General features: G+C 43.6%; 3 protein-coding genes across 3 annotated transcripts; all 3 read right to left on the minus strand.

The window, feature by feature from the left end:
- Positions 1 to 593: 593 nt before the first annotated feature.
- On the minus strand, positions 594 to 1,613 carry LOC122914206 (olfactory receptor 52D1-like). The gene has a single exon (XM_044260835.1). The coding sequence runs from the start codon at positions 1,611 to 1,613 to the stop codon at positions 594 to 596; it is 1,020 nt and encodes a 339-aa protein (XP_044116770.1).
- Positions 1,614 to 11,180: 9,567 nt separating this feature from the next.
- LOC122914207 (olfactory receptor 52H1) lies at positions 11,181 to 12,140 on the minus strand. The gene has a single exon (XM_044260836.1). The coding sequence runs from the start codon at positions 12,126 to 12,128 to the stop codon at positions 11,181 to 11,183; it is 948 nt and encodes a 315-aa protein (XP_044116771.1). The 5' UTR covers positions 12,129 to 12,140.
- A 5,774-nt stretch (positions 12,141 to 17,914) lies between these two features.
- LOC122913540 (olfactory receptor 52H1-like) lies at positions 17,915 to 18,607 on the minus strand. Its single transcript, XM_044260231.1, has one exon. It carries the CDS (start codon positions 18,605 to 18,607, stop codon positions 17,915 to 17,917), a length of 693 nt encoding a protein of 230 aa, XP_044116166.1.
- Between the last annotated feature and the right edge of the window lie 7,499 nt (positions 18,608 to 26,106).

The following is a 26,106-nucleotide window of genomic DNA, read 5'->3' on the forward strand; positions in this document are numbered from 1 at the left end:
TGGAGCAGAGAGGGGAAATAGCTCAGGTGGGCAGCATGGGGCAGTCCAGAGCCGGCAGCTCTTCCAAGGTTGACAGTATGAATCAGCCAGGTCAGAGGCTGTGTCAGTTTCCAGAGCTCTGTTCTCTTTGGTTCATGTTGTGCCATTTCCTCAGCCCCTCCCGTCTTCACCCATTCAACAAACATGGAGTTCCTGCTTAATGTCACACACTGGACAAAAGACCCCACGCAGAGCCACTTTCACTAATCTGGTGCTGGCTGGGCAGAGTGATGGAGAAAGATGAGATGTTGATCTCCATGCCAGGACCTGGGCCTCCTTGTTTGCCAACGTCCAGACTTGACATGTTCTGTTTGTGTGAGATGCAACTGTAGAGATCAATGCACAATTAGAAAAGGAAGGAAAAGTCTAGCCACGTTGGTCCCAGGCAAGCAGAGAGGAGTTTAGTGTGCATTCTGTTCCTGAGCAGGCAACAGTGCTGGAGGACCAGAGTGCCACATATTGGCAGATGATAGCAATACCTTGGTTAGAGCTCTGCTCTGAGGCAGCTGGCACCCTTTGGCCATGGGAGGGCACATGCCTCAGCAAACAGGTGCTCAGTCCCTGCCATGGAAGGCTATCTCAGGGCCCACATCCCTTACAGCCCTTGCCCAACAGAGCCGAAGCAAATGCCTGAGCCTCTGAGCGATCTGCTGGGTCCGTACTCCATAGACCACAGGGTTAAGGGCTGGGGGCACCACCACATAGAGGTTAGCCAGGAGGATGTGGATATGGCGGGGCACCGTGTGGCGGCCGAAACGGTGAGCCAGGAAAGAGAAGAGGGCGGGCGTGTAGAAGAGAGTGATGACGCTGGCGTGTGCTCCACAGGTCCCTAAAGCTTTGCAGCGGGCCCCATGGGATGGCAGGCGACACACGGCACGCAGAATGAGTGCATAGGAAGCAGCGATGAGCCCTACGTCCAGGGCTGGGGACAGCAGTGTGGTGGCCAAGCCATACCAAATGTTGGGGCGCGTGTCGCCACATGCCAGCCGAGCCACACCCATGTGTTCACAGTAGGTGTGGGGGAGCTCCCGCTGCCCACAGTAAGGCAGTCTTCGGAGCAGGGCCACAGAGGGGACCATGACACAGGTACCACGGGTCACTGCAGCTGCAGCCACTATGCCCACCACACGCTGGGTCAGCAGTGCCCCGTAGCGCAGAGGCTGACAAATGGCCACATATCGGTCCACAGCCATGGCCAGGAGCACCGAAGACTCGGCAATGAAGGTCACGTGGGTCACAAAGAGCTGGGTTAGGCAGGCGGCAAAGGAGATCTCACCCGACAGGCCCCAGAGCACAGCCAGAGCCTTGGGTACTGTGGACGTGGCCAGAACCAGGTCAGCGGCAGCCAGAAGCCCCAGCAGCTGGTACATGGGTGCCTGCAGTGTCCTGTCAGCTGCCACCAGCCCCAGGAGAAGGCCATTCCCTGCCACAGCAGCCATGTACAGCAGGCACACAGGCACTGAAAGCCAAGCATGCAAGGCCTCCAGGCCCGGCACCCCCAGAAGGACGAAGGGCCCAGGTCCAGAGAGGAGCACAGTCTGGTTGAGAGTGGGCAGTACAGGATCCAGTCCCATCTCCTGGTCCCGCCGGGGTCTGTCCCTGCAGGGTGTGAGGGAGGCGTGTGAGAAGCCAGCACCTGCTCTCCAGGGATTTTACATGAGTGGGTATGAGGTCAGGGCTGTGGGTGCTACAGCATAGAGCCCTGTGCTGACCTATGCATGGGTCCCCTAGCATCCATGGATTTGCTCATGTCTCCATGTGGTGAATGAAGGAATTTGGTTGCTGACATGTCAACAGACTTACTCCAGGACCCACAACTGGTAAATAAAACTAGCATTTCTCTCAAAGCTCACCTGACTAAACTGGGACACCTGGGTGGCTCAGTTAGTTAAGTGTCTGCCTTGGGTTCAGGTCATGATCCCAGAGTCCCAGGATCCAGCCTAGTGTCAGAATGGGGACATCCAGCTCGGTGGGGAGTAGGCTTCTCTTTCTGCCCCTCCCTCTCCTCCTATTTTCTCTCTCTCTCTCTTTCTGGCGATCAAATAAATATATAAAATCCTTAAAAAGGAAGAACAAAAAACCAAAACTCACCTAACTAAAGATCACACTCTTCTGACAGTCTTTCCCAGGTGGAATGTCTCCTCTTCAGCCCAGCCACATGGCAGCATCAGAATATGCATTTCCTGATGGCTCGTCCCAGAGGAAGTTGTCTCTGTCATCCAGACCTAATCCTAACAACATTCTCTGTGTTCCCTCCCTCTGGAAATCAAAGCTTGGAGAGATGGAATGTCTCTTTCTCCTTCCACTCACTGACTAATGCTCAGACAAAACTCCTCTTCCAAAGTCCTTTTCCAGAAGCCACTTTACTAGCTCCCCTACTGTCTCAAACAGCCTATTCCTTCCAATTTGTCTGATATTTCGTCCCAGCGACCCATGGCTTTGACATCCCTCCCTCCAGCTCTATTCATACTTCAAGGTACCTGGACTCAGCTTTCGGGCCCTTTTTTATTCTGTTCTTTGTCCATGGACAGACCCATCAGATTCTGAAGAAATCAGTCTGGAAAAGTTCTGATCACCCAAAGAACACAGCAGACCGTCAAGATGGGGCTGCCGTGGAAGGGACTGGGACCGAGTGCTACTGTGGCAGTGTAGGTGAAAATGGTGGAGGAGGACAGACTTTGCTCATCTGGGTTTAGGTGGATAAGGAACAGCCTACAAAAAGGATATAAGCCAGAATGTGCTTTCCATGCTCTGCCTGAAGACCACAGTTATGTCCATGAACTTCATGAGGTATTTCATTTGGTATTTTAAGCTATTTCAGGGAATGAAGAACCTAGGGGTAGGTGAACAGAGAATAGGGTGGCCCAGAGTGTCAGAGGGGTTGTGGGTAGGGGGCTATCAAGCATCCCATGCTCTGTGCCTGCTCCAGGCTTCTCCACAGCACTGTCTCCTGGGCCTTGTCTCACACTCCCACATTTTGACTCCTGCAGAGAAGAATCAGGTAATAAACCAGGATAGAATTTCCCAAATTAAAGTCTTATTGGTTTAGAAATTAGAACTTCCTTCTGAAGAATAAGGCTTTGCCAAGTCATGGGGTATGGTCTTGCCTCTCTCACTGTGGGGCCCTTGGGCTCCCCTGGACTCTGAGAACATCCTTTCAGGATTAACAAGACACTCCCAGCCTTTCTGAGGAGAGAAACATACCAACTACCCTAGGCCTGGGAACGTCTCTCCCAAAACCACAGGCCAAACATAACCTGTACCAGGCAGGGGGCCCATGAGAAAGTCCTGAACTCAGGGTGGAGACCCTCCCAGCATACTTCCTTATGGCAAAATTCCAGGGGAAACTGCCCCACATGGTTTGTGTCTACAGTCCACAGCTCTGCTCCTTCTATTTCCTCTTATAGGCTAAGTGAGGGGGAAGAGGAGGCAGCTAAGAACCCTCCTCCCAACCTTCACCTTGGTCTCTGTTGTGTATCTGGCTATAGACAAGGGGCTGCTGCTCATCTCCCACTGCCCACTCTGCTCTCCACCCAGTGCCTTGCTTCATGTCCAGGCCTCACACAGCTTAGTGCCCTTTCAGAGTCAGGAGTTCACAAGGGACATGCTGAAGGAAGTGTTAGGGGCTCTGCTCCCTGACAGCTCCCAAGCAGGACACTTTTTCAGAGCCACTGTCTGGAGCCTACAGCTGCTCCTATCTGCCATGTATGCAAAGCCATCCCATCTCCCTTTCTGTGATCAGGAAACCCATCTGCAGAAAGGCACACACACAGCTGGGACAAAGAACAACATCTCCTGGATCCCAGTCCAAGACTGTTTCCTCTCCTGGAAGCCCTGCCTTGTTTCTCACTCAACAGCAATTTTCTTCTGGGCAGGGAAAGCTACTCTGCCCCGCACACAGCTCATCTGACGTGGGTTTCCACTCCCACTCTGAGGGGGTCCTCCTTCTGACTCCATTCACACATGGCACACCTTCTTCCAGGCATGAGTCACAGTGAGCCGTGAGGGCGCACAGACCTGCATGATCCAGCCACAGACTGAGACTCACCTCCCTCCATCTGCCACCTCCTCCACAGGTTCCAAGCCAGAGCTCATTCCTCCCTCTCCCTGCCCTCTTGATCCTTCTCACAGTGCTTCATTCTCCTCAGAGTGGCTCACAGACTGTGTCCTGCCTAAGGGGCTTGAGGGACAAGTATTTCCTCCAGGAAGAGCAGAACAAGGAACATTAAATGCAGCTGGAAGCAGTGACACAGAAAGAAGGCAGAGAGGGGGAGTCAAGAACTGAACTCCAGCAGCAAGTGTTCAGTCCCAGCTCTATAATATGATTTGGAGGGAATCGAATGAGCCCTTTGGCCCTTGGTTTAATCAGAATTCATGATCCCCATGCTCCCTGTAGAGGAGGTGGGAGTGAGAGGGAAGCCAGGAACAATGTTCTAGTTTTCCTTGTTCCCATGTACTACTCCCTCAGCACAGTGATTAGGATCTAGAGCAGGCTCCGAGGCCACATTATCTAAGTTCAGACCCTCGTTCTGCCACATACCAGCTGTGGGACTTTGCACAAGAGACTCAGCTCCTCTATACCTTTACTTGCTTTACATTAATTGGGGATAAGAATAAATGCACCTACTTTACAGGAATATTGTAAGAATAAGTAAAATAGCATACGTAAATAACTCTGGGACTTTGGAGAAGATGGTAGAGTAAAAGGAACCTGAGCTCATCTCCTGCCATGGAGATGCCTGGATAACAATCACATCAGTGGAATCAACCCAGAGAATCACCCAAAGACCAATAGAATGGACTCTCCACAGAGACGAGGCCACATCAAAAATAGATTTTGGCTAAAGTATATGAATTGAATTTTGCACTGCTTTTTTCAACCAAGAAAAAACAATAAAAAATGAATAAAGAAAATTTGCTTGAAACAAAGAATAAACAAAAAAGATAACATGGGAGATGAACTAAAGAATATTGAAAGCATGGTGGTCCTGAACTTGGAAAAAACCAATGGCTAAAAGTCAGACTGAAAGTATATCAGATTAGAACTGATCAGACAAGTGAAAGAGCTTCCCTTGACAATGGAGCCAGGAAAGGGGGATTGAAAACAAGATTGCTTCCTAGTAAAATGGAGAATGTGGGGGTGTTGACTTTTAATCCCAGCTCCTTGTCCCCAACCTTCAGCTTCCACATTTTTCTGACCCAGGAACAGTGTCAAACGAATAGTGACATCTCACCCCACTTCTCAAACTTACGAGCCACGCTGACCTCCACCTATGCTCTCCTTGGCATCCCAAAGTCATTCTCTGAAAAAAGGTGTGAGCAACACATTTCCATCAGGACAAAGAGATTTTGTAGACTGCCCAATGAGGAATGCCCCTGCTAGCAGGACCTTCAATGCTGGGATCACTATGGGATAAATCCAGGTAGGGCATGGCGGGGAGAGCTCTTCAGGAACCCCCAGACCCTGTCTAGGGTGTGACTGATCTTGGCTGAAGAATTCCTGCTGCCAGTGGGCCAGGAGCTCTCACCTTGTGCTGGAGAGGTGGGATTAAAGATGAAGAAGGGGCATCCAGCCTCCCTCTACCCAGGGCTGCTCCAGTCCCTGCTACTCCAGCTTGTCCATTCAGCAGTCAGTGCACCGATGACCTGGGGACTCCAAAGGTGCTTCTAGGGCAGGCCTGGGGAGTGCAGGTGTGGGTGGGAAGGATTTATATGTCTCTTCTCTGGCCATCAGGGGTTATTGACCCTGTGTCCCTGGTGGGATCGAGAACCTGTGAGTCACAGCTGTGCACGTTAATGAGGGATTAGCAGAAGTCTGTAGTCATCTCTGCTGACTCTCCTGGTCCCCCCTGGTTTCCATGCCTGATGAACTCAGACACTCAGATCCCGGGAAAAGAAGACACAGAGCAGGGAGGTCTGAGCAGAACCCCTGGGAGGGGCACAGCACACGCAGATGGAGACTTGTTTCATGCTCCACAAAGAACAAACCTAATTGCCCCCTAGACATGGACAGTCTCACTGCTTCGCATTATTTCTGCCCCTTAGGCTGATATGCAGGCAAAGCAGCATGGTGGGAAGAGCCTGGGCTGTTGAATTGGGCAGACATGGGGTTGAATAGGTTCCACCACTACCTACACTGGAGCAAGTGTCTTATTCTTCTGACCCAGTTTCATTTTGTTTTGTTATTTTCTCCCTTTCTACAATGACGATTTGTGGACATTCCCGGAGAGGTGGTGGGAAGACTAGAGCAGCACGCTCCATGAAGACATGGAGCACCAGCACGGTGCCTGAGCTTGGGAGAGTAACACAACATTACTCAAGGTTGTGCCGCTTGTAGAGTCATCTTGAGGACAAACTCTGGCTCTCTGAGATGCCTGCTGGCCCACATGCAATACCAGGTGGACTGTCATAGTGGACATTTAGTTTCACAACTCTCCCCTTTCTTGAAAATGCCCTGGATCCCACTTATTGGGATATAAGAGGATGTGGTAACACCAGATATTTCAAAATATGTCCTCCATGGTTTGTATTTGTTTTTAAACCTAGTTTGAATGAATTCTGTGGTATTTGTAGTGTCACAGAGCAAACTTAACATGTTCCTAAGAAACAACAAAAAAAATTCTTATACTGTTGTAATCACCTGTTTTAATATTCTACAAATGTCCAATAACCTCTTCTCATATCCGGCCTTTCCCTCATGGAGTGTGTTTGTGGATGCACTGGAACTGGAGGGTGTGAGAGCAGTCGCTGAGATACGGCCCAGAGACAGAAAGAGCAAGTCCGCTCTGCAAACATGACCATTTACTCCTACGAGTTCTAAGTGAGGAATCCATCCTGCACTGCTGTTTGTGGGAGTTCTTGACTAGGCAGGCTGCCCGTTTTACAATGACCACATCACATCACATGTATAAAGGAGTAGTTAGGGATACAGAAGCCAACTCCCAGAACAAATAAAACAAATAAATTAAAGCAGGTAAAGTCTATTTCATTTCCACTTGATGAATGTACAGATATTGCTAGCATGAAAATTATTATGTATGGGTGATATCAATATGGCCGTGATATGAAGAAGAATTAGTCTTTCAAAAGTTGCTGACAAACCCAGCCATCTCTGAACTGTTATAAAACTGTGGTGGTTACAATATCAACACATGTAGTCTAAGTTCTAAATTTGGTGTAGAAGTATGTTCTGAGGGAGCAGTGATAGGAACTGATAAACACTGTAGGAGCTGATAAGATTATGGAGCTCACATTGGACTAAGTGAATAACGTGGTGAGTGCTATAAGCAAGAGTTTGGACTTGCATTAAAGTTAATGTATTACATTTAAGATGACTCTCTTTGTTGTGTGATAGGACAGAAACTGATCAAAAATAAAAAGGACTGCCTAATGAAGATTAATTGTTATTGTGGGGAAAATTCTACTGAGATGTGTGAACCATGGACTGAAATTTTAGTGTTTGTGAAACATTAAAAACTATTTTGGTCTCCGCCCCCTTTTTTTCTCTTTAAACTCTTAAAATTTTCTTTTTTTTTTCCAATTTATTTATTTTCAGAAAAACAGTATTCATTATTTTTTCACCACACCCAGTGCTCCATGCAAGCTGTGCCCTCTATAATACCCACCACCTGGTACCCCAACCTCCCACCACCCCCGCCACTTCAAACCCCTCAGATTGTTTTTCAGAGTCCATAGTCTCTCATGGTTCATCTCCCCTTCCAATTTACCCAAAAGCACATACCCTCCCCAATGTCCATAACCCTACCCCCTTCTCCCAACCCCCCTCCCCCCAGCAACCCACAGTTTGTTTCATGAGATTAAGAGTCACTTGTGGTTTGTCTCCCTCCCTATCCCATCTTGTTTCATGGATTCTTCTCCTACCCACTTAAGCCCCCATGTTGCATCACCACTTCCTCATATCAGGGAGATCATATGATATTTGTCTTTCTCCGCTTGACTTATTTCGCTAAGCATGATACGCTCTAGTTCCATCCATGTTGTCGCAAATGGCAAGATTTCGTTTCTTTTGATGGCTGCATAGTATTCCATTGTGTATATATACCACATCTTCTTGATCCATTCATCTGTTGATGGACATCTAGGTTCTTTCCATAGTTTGGCTATTGTGGACATTGCTAAACTCCTAAAATTTTAAAATTTTATTTATTTTATTGAGAGAGAGAACACAAGCAGCTGGAGGCGCAGAGGGGGAAGCAGACTCCCTGCTGAGCAGGGCCCCCTTTTCAGCATAACAATATTCATTGTTTTTGCACCACACCCAGTGCTCCATGGTCTCACCTTTTAATGAAATGATGGGGCAGTCAGATTTTCTTATTTGACTATCTTTGGTATGCTTAATATGCTTAATAATCTCATGCCATATATATGCCATATATTTTTCACTAGTGGATGAATTTTAGAGTAAATAAACAAGTTAGAAATTTGGAAATTTCTATAAAATTTCAGAGTTTCTATAAAATGTTATGATGTCAGCCATAAAATAAAAATGTCATCAATAAAATGAACAGTTGTATGTTGGGCATCTGCAAAAATTCATCACTGAACCACAGACAAATTTAATAGAATGTATAAGATATTCTTTTCCATTAAACAAAATCCACATGGAGGAAATTAAAGGATTCTAGGTCCATTTTTTTAATTGAAAGATCATTTGAATTTTATGTAAATGTATAGGATAAACTGTTGGAAGAGACTACCAATGTATGGAAGGTAAATAATGAACAGAGAGCATTGCTTGTTTAATTTTATTTATTTTTTTTTATTCTATTTATTTACTTGAGGAAGAGTGAGTGAGAGGGAGCAAGAGAGAGAGAAAGAATCTGAAGCAAACGCTGCACTGACCACAGAGCCTGACACGGGTCTCAATCCCACAGCCAAGAGATCATGACCTCAGCTGAAACCAAGAGTCAGACACTTAACCAACTGAGCCACCCTGCTGACCCCACTGCCTAATTTTAAATAAAAGATACAAATAAATGTCCTTAAAATGATGAAATCATGTACTTAAATGATGGCCTTTAAATTCATTCATCATTATTAATAGACCTTTTGGAGGGGCACCTGGGTGGCTCAGTTGGTTGAGCCTCTGCCTTCAGCTCGGATCATGATCCTGGGGTCCTGGGATCGAGTCCTGCATTGGGCTCGCTGCTCAGCAGGGAACCTGCGTCTCCACCCCCCTTCCCCTGCCTGCCTCTCTGCCTATTTGTGATCTCTGTCAAAAATAAATAAATAAAATCTTTAAAAAAAAAATAGACCTTTTGGAGACACATTCCCCTACTACAAGCAGTAGAAATGCAAAACCCAGGCAAAGAATAACCAAAAAAAAGCTTAATCATGATAATTGTCTGCAAGTACCTTCACATCAAGCCAAACTATGTTAGATAAAATAACAAAAAACATGCAAGCTCATTTGATACATTAAAATTTTAAATATGCATGGCAAGGCATTACTTCAGAAGTATATATAGGCTTTTACTATGATGCTTTTATTATTCCTCTCATAGCTTTTTATTTAATTATAATTGCAGAATAACAAACTTTCACTATATAATATAAATGCTCAGTAAACGTCACTACTCACACTTTCAAGAAACAGTATGCACATTTCTGTAAGTCTTTCATTTGTTTCCTGTGTTTATTCTAGTAATACTTATATTTTCTGCCTTTGCATACAATAATAGACATGATGTGGGTTGTATGTTTCTATTCTAGCTCTGCATTTATTTAACTGTCTTGCTATGTGCTTTGGAAAATTCATGCTTATTCTTCAGGGTCAGTTTCTTCCTCCTAGAAAGAAGTTTGAATAATTCCAGTCCCATGGGACCTGGCCATGCTCCTCCTACTCCCTTCTCTACTATTGCCACCTCACTGTGTTCTAGAAACACTGGTCTCCCTTCTGTTCACAGTCATGTTGTGCTGTTCCCAGCCCCAGGTCCTTTGCCTGTGCTGTTGTCTCTGCCACTGTCCTCATCGTCCGTGTGTGGTGCATCACTGTCTTCACTTCATTTTTCTATCAGTTACATTCTCTTTGAAAGCAAAGAGTTTGTTCTCTTCTGCCTTGTGTGTCACTCTCCAGAGATTATAAGCTCCCTAAATGCGGGACAGAGTCTCCATTATTAACTGTCATAGCCTGAATGCTTAGAACCTTGTAACAATACAGTGGATACTCAACAGGCAATTCCAAATCAATGAATAATGAAAAAAAAAAGGATTATTGTAAGAACTTTAGATCTTTCTTGGAATATGATATACACTGTTGTCTCCAGTGAAATCTTTGTGCAATTAAATCTATCTTACCACGCATATGTTACTTTCCTCTAGAGTTCCTCTGTTGATACCCCCTGTGCTGCACTGATGTGTCTGATAATTGATTCTCTCTCCAGCTCAGGAAACACACCCATAGCTAAGAGCCCCACAGCCTCCATCCAGTGGAGTTAAATGTCTACTGTACTGTCCCAGTGAACTGTCTCGACATCTCCTGACACTATCTCTGCAGCTCCCTTCCTCAGTGTGTCTTGGAGTCAAGAAGCTATGCTCCTCCACCAGCACCAGGGCTATCAATGCTGACACTGAGAAATCTAAATTTCTCTCCTCCTCAATACAGCACTGCTGGTAGACTTCACTGCTCATAGCACTTAACTGAGGACTTCATGTGTTGGGGGCATTGAATGGAAGCTGCAGACGTACACCATAATAAATATTGAATATTATTGTAAATTTCCTCAGTCCTTCTACACATCCCCTTAATAATGCACTATTCATTAATATTTTCATTTTACTCTCTCTTCTTCAGGGTTTCTGCCTTACCATATTTTTCTCTCCATAGTTCCATGTCTTAATTTCTAAATTTGTATTGCTTTGTCCTTTTAAAGTAAGTCAACTCTATGTTTCTGCCTCTTTTTCCTGGCCATAACCTGTGCTCCTGCATATTCCACAAACAGGTCATCAAGGAATTTTTTATACATAGAACATCTCTCTCACATAGCTCATACCATTTTCCTGGTACACAAAAGCACCTGTAGGCAGTCTCACCTTATATAGAATTAGGTTTTTTTTCTCATTCCTGCTATATTAATATACTCTAAAAAATGTTGTTAGCTTTCCCACAGTACATTGGAACATCATTCTGAACCTTTGGTAGAAAACAAAAGTATGAACCTATCTCTGATCTGCTTAGTCTTCACTCCATAGACAATGGGGTTGAGTGCAGGTGGGATAACAATGTAGAGGTTGGCAAACATGATGTGGAAGGTGCGGGAGACATTGTGTCCAAAGCGATGGGCAAGGATGGAGAAAAAGGCTGGTGTATAAAACATGAGGATGACACAGACATGGGAACCACAGGTGCCAAGGGCCTTCTGGCGGGCATCCTGGGAGGGGAGACGGAAGACCGCACAGAGGATGAGGGTGTAGGAGACAGCAATGAGAACCACATCTGAGATGACCGTCATGATGGGAACACAAAAGCCATACCAGATGTTGATGGAAATGTCCGCACAGGCGAGCCGGGCAACACCTATGTGCTCACAGTATGTGTGTGGGATGATGCGTGTCCTGCAGAAAGGTAGGCGTGTGAGCAAGAACACATCTGGCAGGATGATGCAGAAGCTTCGAAAGGAGATGCCCACTGCAATCTTGATGATGGTTTTGGGGGTCAGAATAGTGGTGTATCTCAGGGGGGAGCAGATAGCCACATATCGATCAAATGCCATGGCCATCAAGATGGCTGAATCTAGGACAAAGCTATAGTGGAGGAAGAACATTTGTGTAAGACACCCTGGAAATGTGATTTCTTGAGCCCCAAGCCAAAAGATACTGAGTGTTTTGGGAACACCAGCTGTGGACAGGACAAGGTCAGTCATGGCCAGCATGGAGAGAAAGAAGAACATGGGTTCATGAAGGCTTCGCTCCACCACAATGAGGTAGAGAAGGATGCAGTTTCCCACAAGGGCCACAATATAGATCATACAGAAAGGAATCCCAATCCACACATGGCATTGCTCCAGGCCTGGGATCCCCACCAGAATGAAGGGGCCTGGGTTATAATTGCTCAGGTTGAAAATGATCATGGTAGAACACGATGGCACAAGTCCCAGGGCCTGAGGATGGAGGGTAGTAGAAAATAGAGTTAGGATCACTTGAGTCACTGTCACCTCCAACTACTCATCATTATCAACTCCTAAACATAAGGAGACCATATAAGTTATCTACAACAGAACCCCTCTGGAATAAATACAGGCTGGTATCAACACAGTTGCAGGTAACTTGCATAAACCAGGATTGTCTCAGATACACAGAAATGCAGACTCATTCTGCACCAAGAGAATCTGTTCCTTCCTCTGGCCACCTCTGTTGATTTACACAACTTTTCCAGGCAGCCTTCCTGACTGGCTGCCTTCACTCCTCTCGTGATATAGTATACCTCTGACACAAGGCAGTGTATACTTTTTCATGGTGGTAAAAATTCTGCGACTTTATAGACCTTATTGGCTGCTTAGTCTTGACAAGATCTTGATAGGATCTGCTTGTTCTGTTGTGTGGGATATTAAAATTTGCTCCAGGATACACATTGGCTCTTTCCAGGCTCCCAGATGACTACAACTCTTACATCTGTGAGGTAAACACACTTTTGGATGAGGTAAACATCCAAAAATTTGGTCAATTCAACAGTACAGGCTGAGTTCCTACTTTATGCTTGATAATATGTGGAACTTCAATAAAAATTAGAGAAGTTCCATATATATGAGGCTTATGAGTCCCTCCTCCTCCCACAACCCCCCCCAAAAATAATTTTCTAGTACCCTATACACTATACAACTGTATACCATCCTAATATTTTGACTTAATAACACTCCTAGTCAAGAGTCCAAAAGGACTGATTTCTCCCAAACCCATATTCTATTGCATAGACCCCTTATTCTCTCAGATATGCAGGCACTTTCTTATTTACAATCTCAAACTTTTTGATCTGTACTTACATTCTCTCATACATTTTACCATAATAGAATCACCAGCCGATACTCCTACAAAACACACTCCCCCAGCAACCTGTGTCACACATACACCTCACATACATGTGTGCACCACACACACACACACACCACACATGCACACACCACACATGCATATACACACACTATACACATCATACAAACACAAGCACGCATACTAAGAAAAATAGAAACAACATATTTCATGATTGGATTTTGGTACTGTCATTTCTTGTGTAAATTCCCAGAATTTTTACTTGGAGTTTTGCTCTTTTAGAGACCAAGTTCCCATGCCCTCTTCCTTCTCCAGCAATGTCTTTGCATGGAAAGTTATTCATAAGTTACACTTCACCAACCACACAGCAAGGCTCAGCTCTCCTTGGAGCAGCACTGACAGGAAGCTTGTGATGCTCATGTTCCTGCACCTCTGAGTCCAGACAAAGCTCACCCTCCGCCTCCTGCAGACCCCCATGTTTTCACTCATTCTTATACCCAGTTCACCAGACCCGCATCTGCCAGACTAATACTCTCCACTCTGCTGCTTTTGGTAAAACAGAAGCCTAATGTTCTCTTCTTTTCTTTCTGACCTTCCCTTATCTATATGTAAAAACACTTTGTGAAGCCACAGAAAGCCTCCTGTACAGTGTCTCCGTTATTTAGATTCTGGGCTCCGGGAACACATCCAGAGTTCAGAAGGTAGCCGCCTTTTTCAAGAAAAAAATATGGGATGTTTAGCCAAGATTGCAAAGCAGCAGTGTCTGGCCCAAAGTAAGCATGGGCTATCATACTTCTCTCTAGAGATCACATTTGATATCATCTGTATCAGCCTTTGCAGTCAGACCACGCAGTGAAGAAGAGAACAGAAAGATGCATCCAAGCTAACGGGAGTAGCCCGGGCACACACCCACACACCAGCACACTTAGTCCCATTCTTTAAGTCAGGGCAGTGGGTCCTTCTCACATGTGTGACCCACACCCTTGCAGACAACAGTTACTTTGACCATGCTTAACCCAGGTGTATAATTGCATATCTCTTCAAATATTTTGCCATTCATTTGATGAAGCATCTGTGCAAGTCTGGTGACTCTGACCTGGGCTTCTACATGGGAATCGTTCCAGAAAATAAGTAACAGTCTTAGTGCATGGCTCCTGTAGACTGAGCCCTGAGTGTTCATCATCCCCCCCACCTTCCATCTAAATTCTGGGTCAGGCCACACCCCTCAAACAACCATCACTCACCTTATCATGGAATTGGGCCACAGAAAGAAGGACAGTTGTGCTGACAGACAGCCAGAAAGTCTGCAGAAAGGGATGACACACCAAACAAAGAAATATGTAGAGGGGAAAGCAAGAGATTGTGGACAGATCAATTCCCTGCTCCTTTATTACTTCTGGCCAATATTCAATGTGGGGAAAAGGTAAATAGAGAGGACCTGAGGGACCCTGGCATCCTCTCACTCTCAAGGGAAGAGCATCAAGACGTTATGTTAAGTGTGCCCAAGCCGGGGAGTTGATACTGCCTCTGGGTGTTTGTTTTTATTTTGCATTGCTCATGAGCTGGTATGCCTGTGGGAATAGGGCTGTGCACTTGCCCACCTGTCACACCGAGGGTTCCAGCTCATGCCCTCACTCCTCTGACAAAAGGCTTGGACAAAGCACGTACTATCTGTTAGGAGGTGATAATACAGTACCAACCTCTTGAGATTAGAGAAGGGTTAACAAACTAGGTAGACCAGTACTTGAGAAAATGTCTAACACAGTGGAGACTCATCACACATTTCTTAGGAGGATCACATGGCCCCTGTCAGGTGTTCTACTGCTTTTTAAAGTGGGGCCCTGGCATCGGCTTTCATGGGCTCTACAGTGGATCTTTTCTTACCCTGGGAGACTAGTATATATATATAGCTGTGAGCATGAACACTAGAAAACAGGAACGTTGGTTGTTGGTCTCTCTACTGGGACAGGAGTGGAACAGATCCTGGAGGCTCTTTCCTTCGATGGCCTAAGTCAGTATGTTCCTCTTGGCTATCCAGTGGCTGCTGCTTTGCAATCTTGGCTAAACATCCATTTTTTCTTTAAATCCATCAGGTCCCAAACTGCATCTACCACCCACCCCTGGACCTGCACTCGGTGCTCCTAGGCTCAGCAAGTGTCACCTCACTACTCAGGAGGATTAGAGGGTCTTTCTTTGTGTTCCCTCTCAACATCTCCTCAAGTGAGATCCTTCTCTGTCTCATTGTCTAGCTACCTTCACTTCTTACCTACATCACTCTATGGCTTCCTAAATGATCAGTTTATTTCCCTTGTGTCTCCCTCCTGCAATTTCCTGTCTGCACATTGCTCCTCTTACCCTGTGAGTCTGATCATGTCTGCCCTTTCTTAAATCCCATTTTGTCCTCACTCTGAGTCCAGACACCCGCTTCTTTCTTTAGTTTTTTGATCTTCATCTCCATCTTTGTCATGTTTTCCTTAATGGACACAGCCCAAATGAAAACTAATACCAGTTTTATTGATAAAACCAATATGAATAATAAAGTACCTTCCTGTGGGAAGTCCCTTAGATGTGCCACTGACACTATTAGGAGCTTGGAGGCCCAGGTCTCAGTGTTTACCTGAGAGGCTCTTATCCCCCAAGTCAGCTCCCAGACTGATGTGGTTTGGAGTGGTGTTGGGTTCTGGAGCTGATGGTCAAGAAAGAATTCTTGAGATGTTTTTTATGCAAAAAAGTGGTTTTATTAAAGCATAGGGAAAGGACTTGTGGGCAGAAAAAGCTTCTGATGGCCCTGGAATGTGAGGAGCAGCTGATTATATACCTCGAAGTAGGGGGATATAAGGATAAGGGAAGTTCCAAAAGGATTTTCATATGCTGAAAAAGACCCACAGGATACCAGATGCCTTGCTATTGCCAAACTAAGGTTGTTTGTTTTTCCCTCTAACAAGGCATTAACATCAAGACAGTTGGGAACCTCCTGGGGGATCAGTATACTCTGCTTGCCTCAAGTATTTGTCAAAGGGATGCAGGCAGATTATAACTGAATCTTCCTTCTACCTTTGTTTCTCACTTCAGTTCACCTTCCTTCCCACCTCCACTTGATTGGCTTCTTCCCATGATTCCCAGTTGTTGGAGCAAATATCATTTTTGGCCATTATTGAAAGGAAATTTAGGATGTTTTACTGCTCTATACTGGGAAGAGGGACATAAGAGTCCCGTAAAACTACATCCTGTAAGAATATGATTAACTACTGGTACCTTCTCTCTATGAGTTATCTGATGATAGCCCCTTCTGTTCTTCATGGCAGGAGTGGTTGTACTTCTCCAAACATCTCATTGTCATCTAATTTATATACACTATGAATTATGAAACCAAATCATTCTTATCTCTCACACAGACTACAGCTTAAGTCTTCACCCTTGTGCAATAAGAATACAGAATTCATGATAGAGGGGAAAGTATGTTAATCCTTTTCTTATTTAAAAAAAATATTTATCACTGTTCTTTTCCTGCCTCCACTGTATATTCTATTTATGCTTCATGATATTTTTTATGGTGTTTAAAATACATCAAATAATTTTGGAGAAAAATATCTATGATTGTTGTCACACAGAAAAAGAACATACAGTCAAGCCGTAGTCTCTGGATCCACAAAAACAATCTTTCTTATTATAATTCTATGTTGAGAGTTACTGTAGAATGGTGGATCTAATCCGAATGGGGTGGGAAAACAGTAGAAGTAGAGAGATCATGTACAACTCTGGTGTTTCCATTCAGGGGAAAATGAGGAATGTTGAGATGAGTGTGGAAAGAGAGGAGATGCTCACACTCAGTGGGAACTCCAAGAGGTTGTATAGAAAGAAGCAATAGGCTTTGAGGGCATCTTAGAGCTGCGAGAAAACCAGACAGCAACTATTGTCGACACTTGACAAACACCAAAAATAGTTAAACTTTGATGAATTCACTGACTGAATGACTCCCTCTGACCCAATTATAACCATGCTAAGTTTGAAGAGAGAATGAATCATACAAACAAAGATACATGGTTAGCAGTAGCTGACATCTCTTTGAAGATATGAAGAGACTTGCACCCCCAGTTCTTCCAAATGCCCAGGTTTCAATTCCACATCTTAGTCTGTACCTATTTCTCCTCTTTATTGACCACAGGAAGTTAGGATTATCTTCATGTTTGATTCTTAGGGGACTCTGGCCACTCACATCTCATTTGGCTTTTTCAAGATTGAGTGAAAAATGAACATTAGGTTCCTGATTGTCTTCATCCTTTGTCCAAAGTAAATGCCTGCTGTCTTACATTTCATGATTATTTTCCATTCATTTATATGATAAACATTCCTTATGCACCTCTAACATGCCATGACTCTTGTTCGATGTTGTCTAGAAATGAATTGGAGTAACCAAATATACTCATATATACTATTTTTATACTCACATTTATTATTTTTTTTGCAATGGAAATACCTGATTAGATTGTCTGCCTGAAATAACAAAGAAGGAGAACCATAGCTCTGATTAATAAGGAACTTTTTCATCTGTCCCTTTTCTGGACCCTTGGCCACGGATTCATTCTCTAACCTAATATACACTAAGAACTTGCCCCTACCCACTCACACTTTAGAAATTTATCACTAGCAAGAAGAAATATATATTTCTTCCACCCCTAGTGGAAGAAATATGGAATTGATGCATTCTAAATCCCAGGCCAAGTCAAAAGGAAAAAAGCAAACCCCTAAAACAAAACTAATATTTTTGGAAACCTTCAGTACACTATACAAGTCTAAAACTCTTTAAATGAAATCACTTCTATAATCCTCTTAAAAACCCTACAAGACAGGTAATAATGTTGTTTACATTTCAAAGATACAGAAAGAGCAAAAGAATGACTTTGTCCCGGATTTGCTTGGTCTTTACTCCGTAGACAATAGGATTGAGTGCAGGTGGGATGACTACATAGAGGTTGGCAAAGATGGAAATGTCTGCACAGGCGAGCCGGGCAACACCTATGTGCTCACAGTATGTGTGTGGGATGATGTGTGTCCTGCAGAACGGTAAACGATTTACAAGGAAAACACATGGAACAAAAACACAGAAACTTCTGAAGGAAATTCCCACAACAATTTTGATAATCAACTTGGGGGTCAGGATAGTGGTGTATCTCAGGGGGAAGCAGATGGCCACATAGCGATCAAATGCCATGGCCAGGAGTATAGCTGAGTCCAAGACAAAGCTATAGTGAAGAAAGAATAATTGGGTGAGGCAACCAGGAAAACTGATTTTCTGGGCACCAAGCCAGAAGATGGTAAGTGTTTTGGGGACACATGTGGTAGACAATATCAGGTCTGTCATGGCTAGCATGGAAAGGAAAAAGAACATGGGTGCATGAAGACTCTGCTCCACAGCAATGAGGTAGAGAAGAATACTGTTGCCCACAATGGCCACGAGATAGATAAAACAGAAGGGGATGCTGATCCAGGCATGGTACTGCTCAAGGCCAGGGATGCCCAAAAGGGTGAAGTCTTCTGTGTGGTAGCTACTCAAGTTGTACATGGCCAGTGTGGTCTGAAGAATAGTTTCTGTATCTGAAAAACAAATTGTGTATAATGAACCTGAGTAAATTGTACTGTAATTCTTCCTCCACCCTCTCCTTTGGGCCAGCTCTCCTCCTTCCTGTCTGCTAAGAGTGAACCTCCAAGTGTTAGTAAAAGCTATGCTCATTTCTTCAAGAAAGATTCCTTAGACACAATATTCTGGTAGTAGTCACTTGGTGTTTCTGAAATTTTCTTCATACTGTTCAAAATGTTATTTCCATTTTAGAGATAAATGCCCCTTGGATCAATGTAATTCCTTGCTATACCGATGTGAGTAGAGGAAACCACAATCTAACCAAATACAGAGAAAGAAACTAAGAAAAGTGAGGTACGATGGGAAAATAAGGAGATAATTAACCATGACAGACTCCTACTGGAGGCTAGGCTTTACACAGTATCATCTCACTTAAAATAACTTACTTAGGTAAGTATTTTCACTCTCCTCATTTATTTCTTACTGTTTTGCTATAGAATCTAACACTGTGACATAACCTTACCCGAGATCTCATCTTGCATAACAGACACAGCCAAGATCATTCCAGTCCACAGCTAATCCTCCTTTAAGCTGTTGTGCCATACCAGGTGATTTCTCGGGGGACGACACACTGTTAGATGCCAAGCACTGAGAAGAGGCCTGGGATATAGGGGAGTCAGTATGGAAAACCTAACTCTCGAACAGCAGTGTGCCCAGCACACTTACATACGTGGGATTTGCAGACCAGAATGTTCTTTGAGATTGATGTTTGGTGCCTCACCATGGAGAACAATATGGAAAATGGATATGGCACTCTCAGCCTACAGCCCCCTCTTAGCACTGAATGAGGAATATTAAAGTGCGCCCTTGACTATTACAGGGGGAACCCCTAGTGGAAGAAATATGGAATTGATGCATTCTAAATCCCAGGCCAAGTCAAAAGGAAAAAAGCAAACCCCTAAAACAAAACTAATATTTTTGGAAACCTTCAGTACACTATACAAGTCTAAAACTCTTTAAATGAAATCACTTCTATAATCCTCTTAAAAACCCTACAAGACAGGTAATAACGTTGTTTACATTTCAAAGATACAGAAACGGAGGCTCAGAGAAGTTATGTGACCTGCCAAAGGCCACACGACAAGCAAATGTTAGAGCTGGGAAGAAAGCCTGGGGACTATGTTCATGGACTCTCGTGTGTTAAAGGAAATTCTCTATAGAGTGTATGGCAAATGGAAGATACATGATATTTGTAGAGCAGAAGATATAAAATTAAGTCACATGAAGAAAACACAGACAAATCCCTTATGAACCTACAGACAAAGGCTGTGTGTGCAATCTACAACCACAAACGCAATGACAATACGAACACATGGGATGCAGAGGCAGAGAACAAGTTGGTGTTCGACAGAGGTGGAGGAGGGGGTTAGTGAAATGGGTAAAGTTGGTCAAATGCACAAAATTCCAGTTATAAAATAAATAAATGAGTCCTGGGAATAGAATTACAGCATGGTGACTCAGGTTAAGAATAACATATTCTGTTTTTGAAACTTACTAAAAGAATAGATCTTCAAAATTCTCAACACACAAAAAAATTGCAACTATGCATAGTGATACATATAACTAGACATACTATGGTAATCGTTTCACAACAGGTTTAACATCCTTGTCAGACGCCTACCCCAAACTTTTCCCTCGAAGTATGATAACATCATCTTTTTTTAAAAAGATTATTTATTTATTTATTTGACAGAGAAAGAGAGAGATCACAAGTAGGCAGAGAGGCAGACAGAGAGAAAGGGGGAAGCAGGCTCCCTGCTGAGCAGAGAGCCCAATGCAGGGCTCAATCCCAGGACCCTGAGATCATGACCTGAGCCAAAGGCAGAGGCTTAATCCACTGAGCCACCCAGATGCCCCTGATAACATCATCTTGAATATCTTCATTTTCTTCCTGAAAGGTCAGGTACCCAATTCTAGGACTCTGTCTTGAAGAACTGTAACTTAGAATTCTCTGGCCTCATTAATCACACATTTACACATGCTAACTGTGTATCTGTTCAGGGTTCAGTGATTACTAATTTGTTCTTCAGAAACCTTGAGCTCTCCAGGGTATTGACTTTTTCACTACTTTTCATTCACTATCCTGGTGTCATTGCATTTCTCTTTTCTAGTTTAAATTCTGATTCATCATGTCAACCACTCTCTTATGCATATTTTGCTTGTCCTTGCTCCACTGACCTCCCATAATGTAGGTTTGCAAAATTCAACTCCTAGATTCACCAACCTAATAAGTCCTTCAGATCAAGATGGAAGGCACTTAACTAGGTATATTTGTGATTCCATAATTTCATGATCATTAATTTTAAGCTTAACCACAATACTGCCCAATGACTTAACAACATGATCTTTTCAGCTCAGTGTCCCTGGATAACCTTTTTCTTGCTTTTCTCCAAGCATATCCACCAATCCCAACTGCCTTTTTCTCAACAGATAATCTTTCATTTTACTTAACACAAAAATTTGAAGACATTGGATATGAAATCATATAACACAGTCATCACATCTACATGTATATGTATATACACATAGACACACACACATATATATGTACTCTGCTTTTTTTTTCTTGTTATAATTGGGAAAAATATCCCTTTTGTATCCTGGCCCCAAAAGCAACCCATTCTCTCTCAAATCTTCCCAATATTCATTACCATTCATTCACATTCTTGTCTTTGTCTTCAATCTATGCTTTTAAATTTTGTACTCTTTCAACATTTAAACAATTAGAATGGCTTGAGTATTTTCTAGTCTGAATTACACAGAAACAATTATATTCTCTCATCGTAGCTAGATACATAGTTCTCTACACCACGTACATGCTTCTCATGTGCTACTTACACTTTAACCCATGCCAATCTCATTTCTATCCTCACCTTTCCACCAAAGCAGTTTTTGCTTACATTCTAATCAAGTCCATGTCCCATCTAAGTCCTTGCTGAACTTTTAACCAGCATCTGACATTATTCACTACCCTCCACCCCCCATCTTGAAACATCCTGTCAAGGTCTTACCACAACACTTTGGGTTTTTCTTCACCCTCACTAACATCTCATATCATCTTTCACCTGTCCTTCCTATTCTATGTATCTTAAGGCCAGGGTTCCTCAAGGCTCTGCTTGAAGCCCCCTATTCTTCTCTTCACACTTTTTTTTTTTAATTTAAATCATCAACACCTAAGATCCCAATTAATAGCTATATGTGACATCTCCCAGTGCTTTACGTCTCCCTTACAAATTACAAGACACATATTTTCAACTCCTTTCTGGATATCCTCTTATGGATCTCAAATGTAATTTTTCAACAATAAAATCAAATAAAATAAAATCAACACAATAAAAAAAAATCAAATCAACAATAAAATCAAACTCCCTCACATATCATCACTAAACTTTTGATCCATACTGCATCCAATAATTCAGGGAATATAAGTATCATGGACTCAATAGAGGTACACAGCTAAAGCCTCTCATCTTCCCAGTCCAGGACTGTTTCCTCTCCTGGAAGTCCTGCCTTTATTTCTCACTCAATAGCAACTTTCTTCTGGGCAGGAAAAGCTACTCTGCCACGCACACAGCTCATCTGATGTGGGTTTCCACTCCCACTCTGAGGGGGTCCTCCTTCTGACTCCATTCACACATGCACACCTTCTTCCAGGCATGAGTCACAGTGAGCCGTGAGGGCGCACAGACCTGCATGATCCAGCCACAGACTGAGACTCACCTCCCTCCATCTGCCGCCTCCTCCACAGATTCCAAGCCAGAGCCCATTCCTCCCTCTCCCTGCCCTCTTGATTCTTCTCACAGTGCTTTGTTCTCCTCAGAGGCTCACAGACTGTGTCCTGCCTATGGGGCTTGAGGGACAAATATTTCCTCCAGGAAGAGCAGAACAAGGAACATTAAATGCAGCTGGAAGCAGTGACACAGAAAGAAGGCAGAGAGGGGGAGTCAAGAACTGAACTCCGGCAGCAAGTGTTCAGTCCCAGCTCTGTAATATGATTTGGAGAGAATCGAATGAGCCCTTTGGCCCTTGGTTTAATCAGAATTCATCATCCCCATGCTCCCTGTAGAGGAGGTGGGAGTGAGAGGGAAGTCAGGAACAATGTTCTAGTTTTCCTTGTTTCCTGTACTACCCCTCAGCATAATGGTTAGGCTCTAGAGTGGGCTCCGAGGCCACATTAACTAGGTTCAGACGCTCATTCTGCCACATACAAGCTGTGGGACTTTGCATAGGAGTCTCAGCTCCTCTATGCCTTTATTTCCTAAGCTGGGTAAAAGGAATATTATGAGGATAAATGAATGAAAAAAATTTTGTAAGGTTAAATAAAATAACATATATAAAGTAATTCTGGAACTTCTGGACAAGATGGTAGAGTAGGAAGATTCTGAGTCCACCTCGTAGAGCCATAGCCCCAGATACACCCATATCAGTTTAACCAACCCAGAAAATTATCCAAAGCCATGTGGAACAGGCTCTCCACAATAATTGTTAAGAGGAGACCACTTCAAAGGCCTTTTTTGAACTAAAGTATATGACTTGAAATATGAAATGATTTTTTCATAAAAAAACACGATGAAAAATGAATAATGAATAAATCAATTCTGCCTAAAACACAGCCCATACCCAAAGCATATTAAATAGAATTGTTCTTGTTACTATAATTTCAACGTTTGTAGTATTCCTGAAAGTAGTCCTATTGAGACCTTTTTTATTTCATCCTTAGTTCTCATTTCATAATGGGGTCAATCATCCTGTAATATATCTTTAAAAAAAAAAAAAGAAGCAGAAGAGATAGAGACTTAAACTAATGATGTTTGAAAGCAGAATGGTCTTGAGTTTGGGAAAACCAAATGGCTAAAAGTAAGGCTGAAAGATTTAAATTAGATCCAATTAGATCAAATTAGGAACTTTCTTTGCCAATGGAGCCAAGAAAAGCAGGTTGAATACAAGACTGCTCCAAATAAAACAGAGAGCGTGTTGGTGGTGTCCTTTAATCCCTGTTCCTAGTCCTCAATCTGTACCTTCCATGTTTTTCCGACCCAGAAACAGTGATAAGGGAGTGGACACATCAGACCCAGTCCTCAAACCAAGCAGTTATACTGGCCTTCCAACACAGGCTCTCCTTGGCACCCCAAAATTGTTCTCGATAAAAAAGAGTGAGCTAACTCTTTCTAGCATGACAAAAAGGCATTCTGAAGCATGCCCATGGGGATTGGCACTACTAGCAGGACCTTCAATGCTGGGATCACTATGAGATAAATCCAGGTGGGGCATAGGGGGGAGAGCTCTTCAGGAGCCCAAGACCCTGTCTAAGGTGTGACTGATCTTGGCTGAGGAATTCCTGTTGCCAGTGGGCCAGGAGCTCTCACCTTGTGCTGGGAAAGTGGGATTAAAGATAAGGAAGGGGCGTTCAGCCTCCATCTACGCAGGGCTGCTCCAGTCCCTGCTGCTCCAGCTTGTCCATTCAGTAGTCAGTGCACTGGTGACCTGGGGACTCAAAAGGTGCTTCCGGGGCAGGCCTAGGGGAGAGCAGGTGTGGGTGGGAAGGATTTATGTGTCTCTTCTCTGGCCATCAGGGCATGGACCCTGTGTCCCTGGTTGGATCGAGAACCTGCGAGTCTCAGCTGTGCACGTTAATGAGGGATTAGCAGAGGTCTGTAGTCATCTCTGCTGACTCTCCTGGTCCCCTCAGGTTTCCCTGCCTGATGCACTCAGATACTCAGATTCCGGGAAAGGAAGACACAGATAAGGAAGGTCTCAGCAGAACCCCTGGGAGGGGCATAACACTCGCAGATGGAGACTTGCTTCATGCTCCACAAAGAACAAACCCAGTTGCCCCCTAGACATGGACAGTCTCACTGCTTAGCATTATTTCTGCCCCTTAGGCTGATAAGCAGGCAAAGCAGCATGGTGGGAAGAGCCTGGGCTGTTGAATTGGGCAGACATGGGGTTGAATAGGTTCCACGACTACACACACTGGAGCAAGTGTCTTATTCTTCTGACCCAGTTTCTTTTTTTTTTTCCACCCCCCTTTCTACAGTGATGATTTGTGGACATTCCCGGAGAGGTCGTGGAAAGACTAGAGCAGCATTCTCCATGAAGATATGGAGCGCCAGCGCGGTGCCTGAGGTTGGGAGAGTAACACAACATTACTCAAGGTTGTGTCGCTTGCAGAGTCAGCTTGAGGACAAACTCTGGCTCTCTGAGATACCTTCTGGCCCACAAAGGGCAGCAGGTGAACCCTCGTAGTGGAGATTTAGTTTCACAATTCTCCCCTTTCTCGAAAATGCTTTCCTTTCCATGTAGAGGGCATAAGAGGATGTGGTAACACCAGATATTTCTGTCCTCCATGTTTTGTATTTGTTTTTAGACCTCGTTTGAAAGAATTGTTTTGTGTCTACACTGTCACAGAATAAACTTACAGTTTACAAAAAACAACAAAATCCTTATAACATTGTTATCCTTTGTTTTAATATTCTAGAATAGTCCAATAACCTCTTTTCCTGTCCAGCCTTTCCCTCGTGGAGTGTGTGTGGATGCACTGGAACTGGAGGGTGTGAGAGCAGTTGCTGAGATACGGCCCAGAGACAGAAACAACAAGTCCGCTCTGCAAACATGACCATTTACTCCTACGAGTTCTAAGTGAGGAATCCATCCTGCACTGCTGTTTGTGGGAGTTCTTGACTAGGCAGGCTGCCCATTTTACAAAGACCATATCACATACACAAGCCATACACAAGCCAAATCCCAGAACAAATAAAGCTGGCAAGTATTTTTATTTCTTTATGTAATATAATTGTTTATAGTAAATGCCAATAATGTACACTTTTAAGAAACAGTATGTATATTTCTGCAAGTCTTTAATTTGCTTCCTCTGCTTAATCCCATAATACTTATTATAATGTATTTTAGGTCTTTGAATACAATCATAGATATGAGATTGTGAGTTTCATGGTTATTTAAAATTTTATTTTTTTAGGAATTCATTTTATTCTACAAAAGCCTTAATATATAATTTTGGAGGAAAAAAAAAAAAACAACCTTGTCCTTGTCCTTTGATAGTTTTCTAGAGGCCTCTCTCTATATATGTCCCTATACAAGTATACCCACCTTGGTGATTCAGTGGTCTTCTTCAGAAGAAGAAATTAGAGTGATGGATTGGTGGATCTTGACTTACTCTTGGATGTGGCATCTTAGGTTTACACTTGGAAATAGTAAGAGCGCAACATGAATACACATTCATATCACATTCTTGAATTTGGCACTACTGGAAATAAAGCTTACATTTGTATATTAATTTGTCTGACTCATGCCTATCCTTAGTTACTTTCCAAGAGGAAGTAAATAATGTGTGATAAATTACTAACTTTCATTTGACAACAATAGCATCATGCTATGAGATAGTTTACAAGCCTCGTCTACTGATA

The sequence above is a fragment of the Neovison vison genome, chromosome 7 (genome assembly GCF_020171115.1).
Source record: "Neovison vison isolate M4711 chromosome 7, ASM_NN_V1, whole genome shotgun sequence".
NCBI lineage: Eukaryota > Metazoa > Chordata > Mammalia > Carnivora > Mustelidae > Neogale > Neogale vison.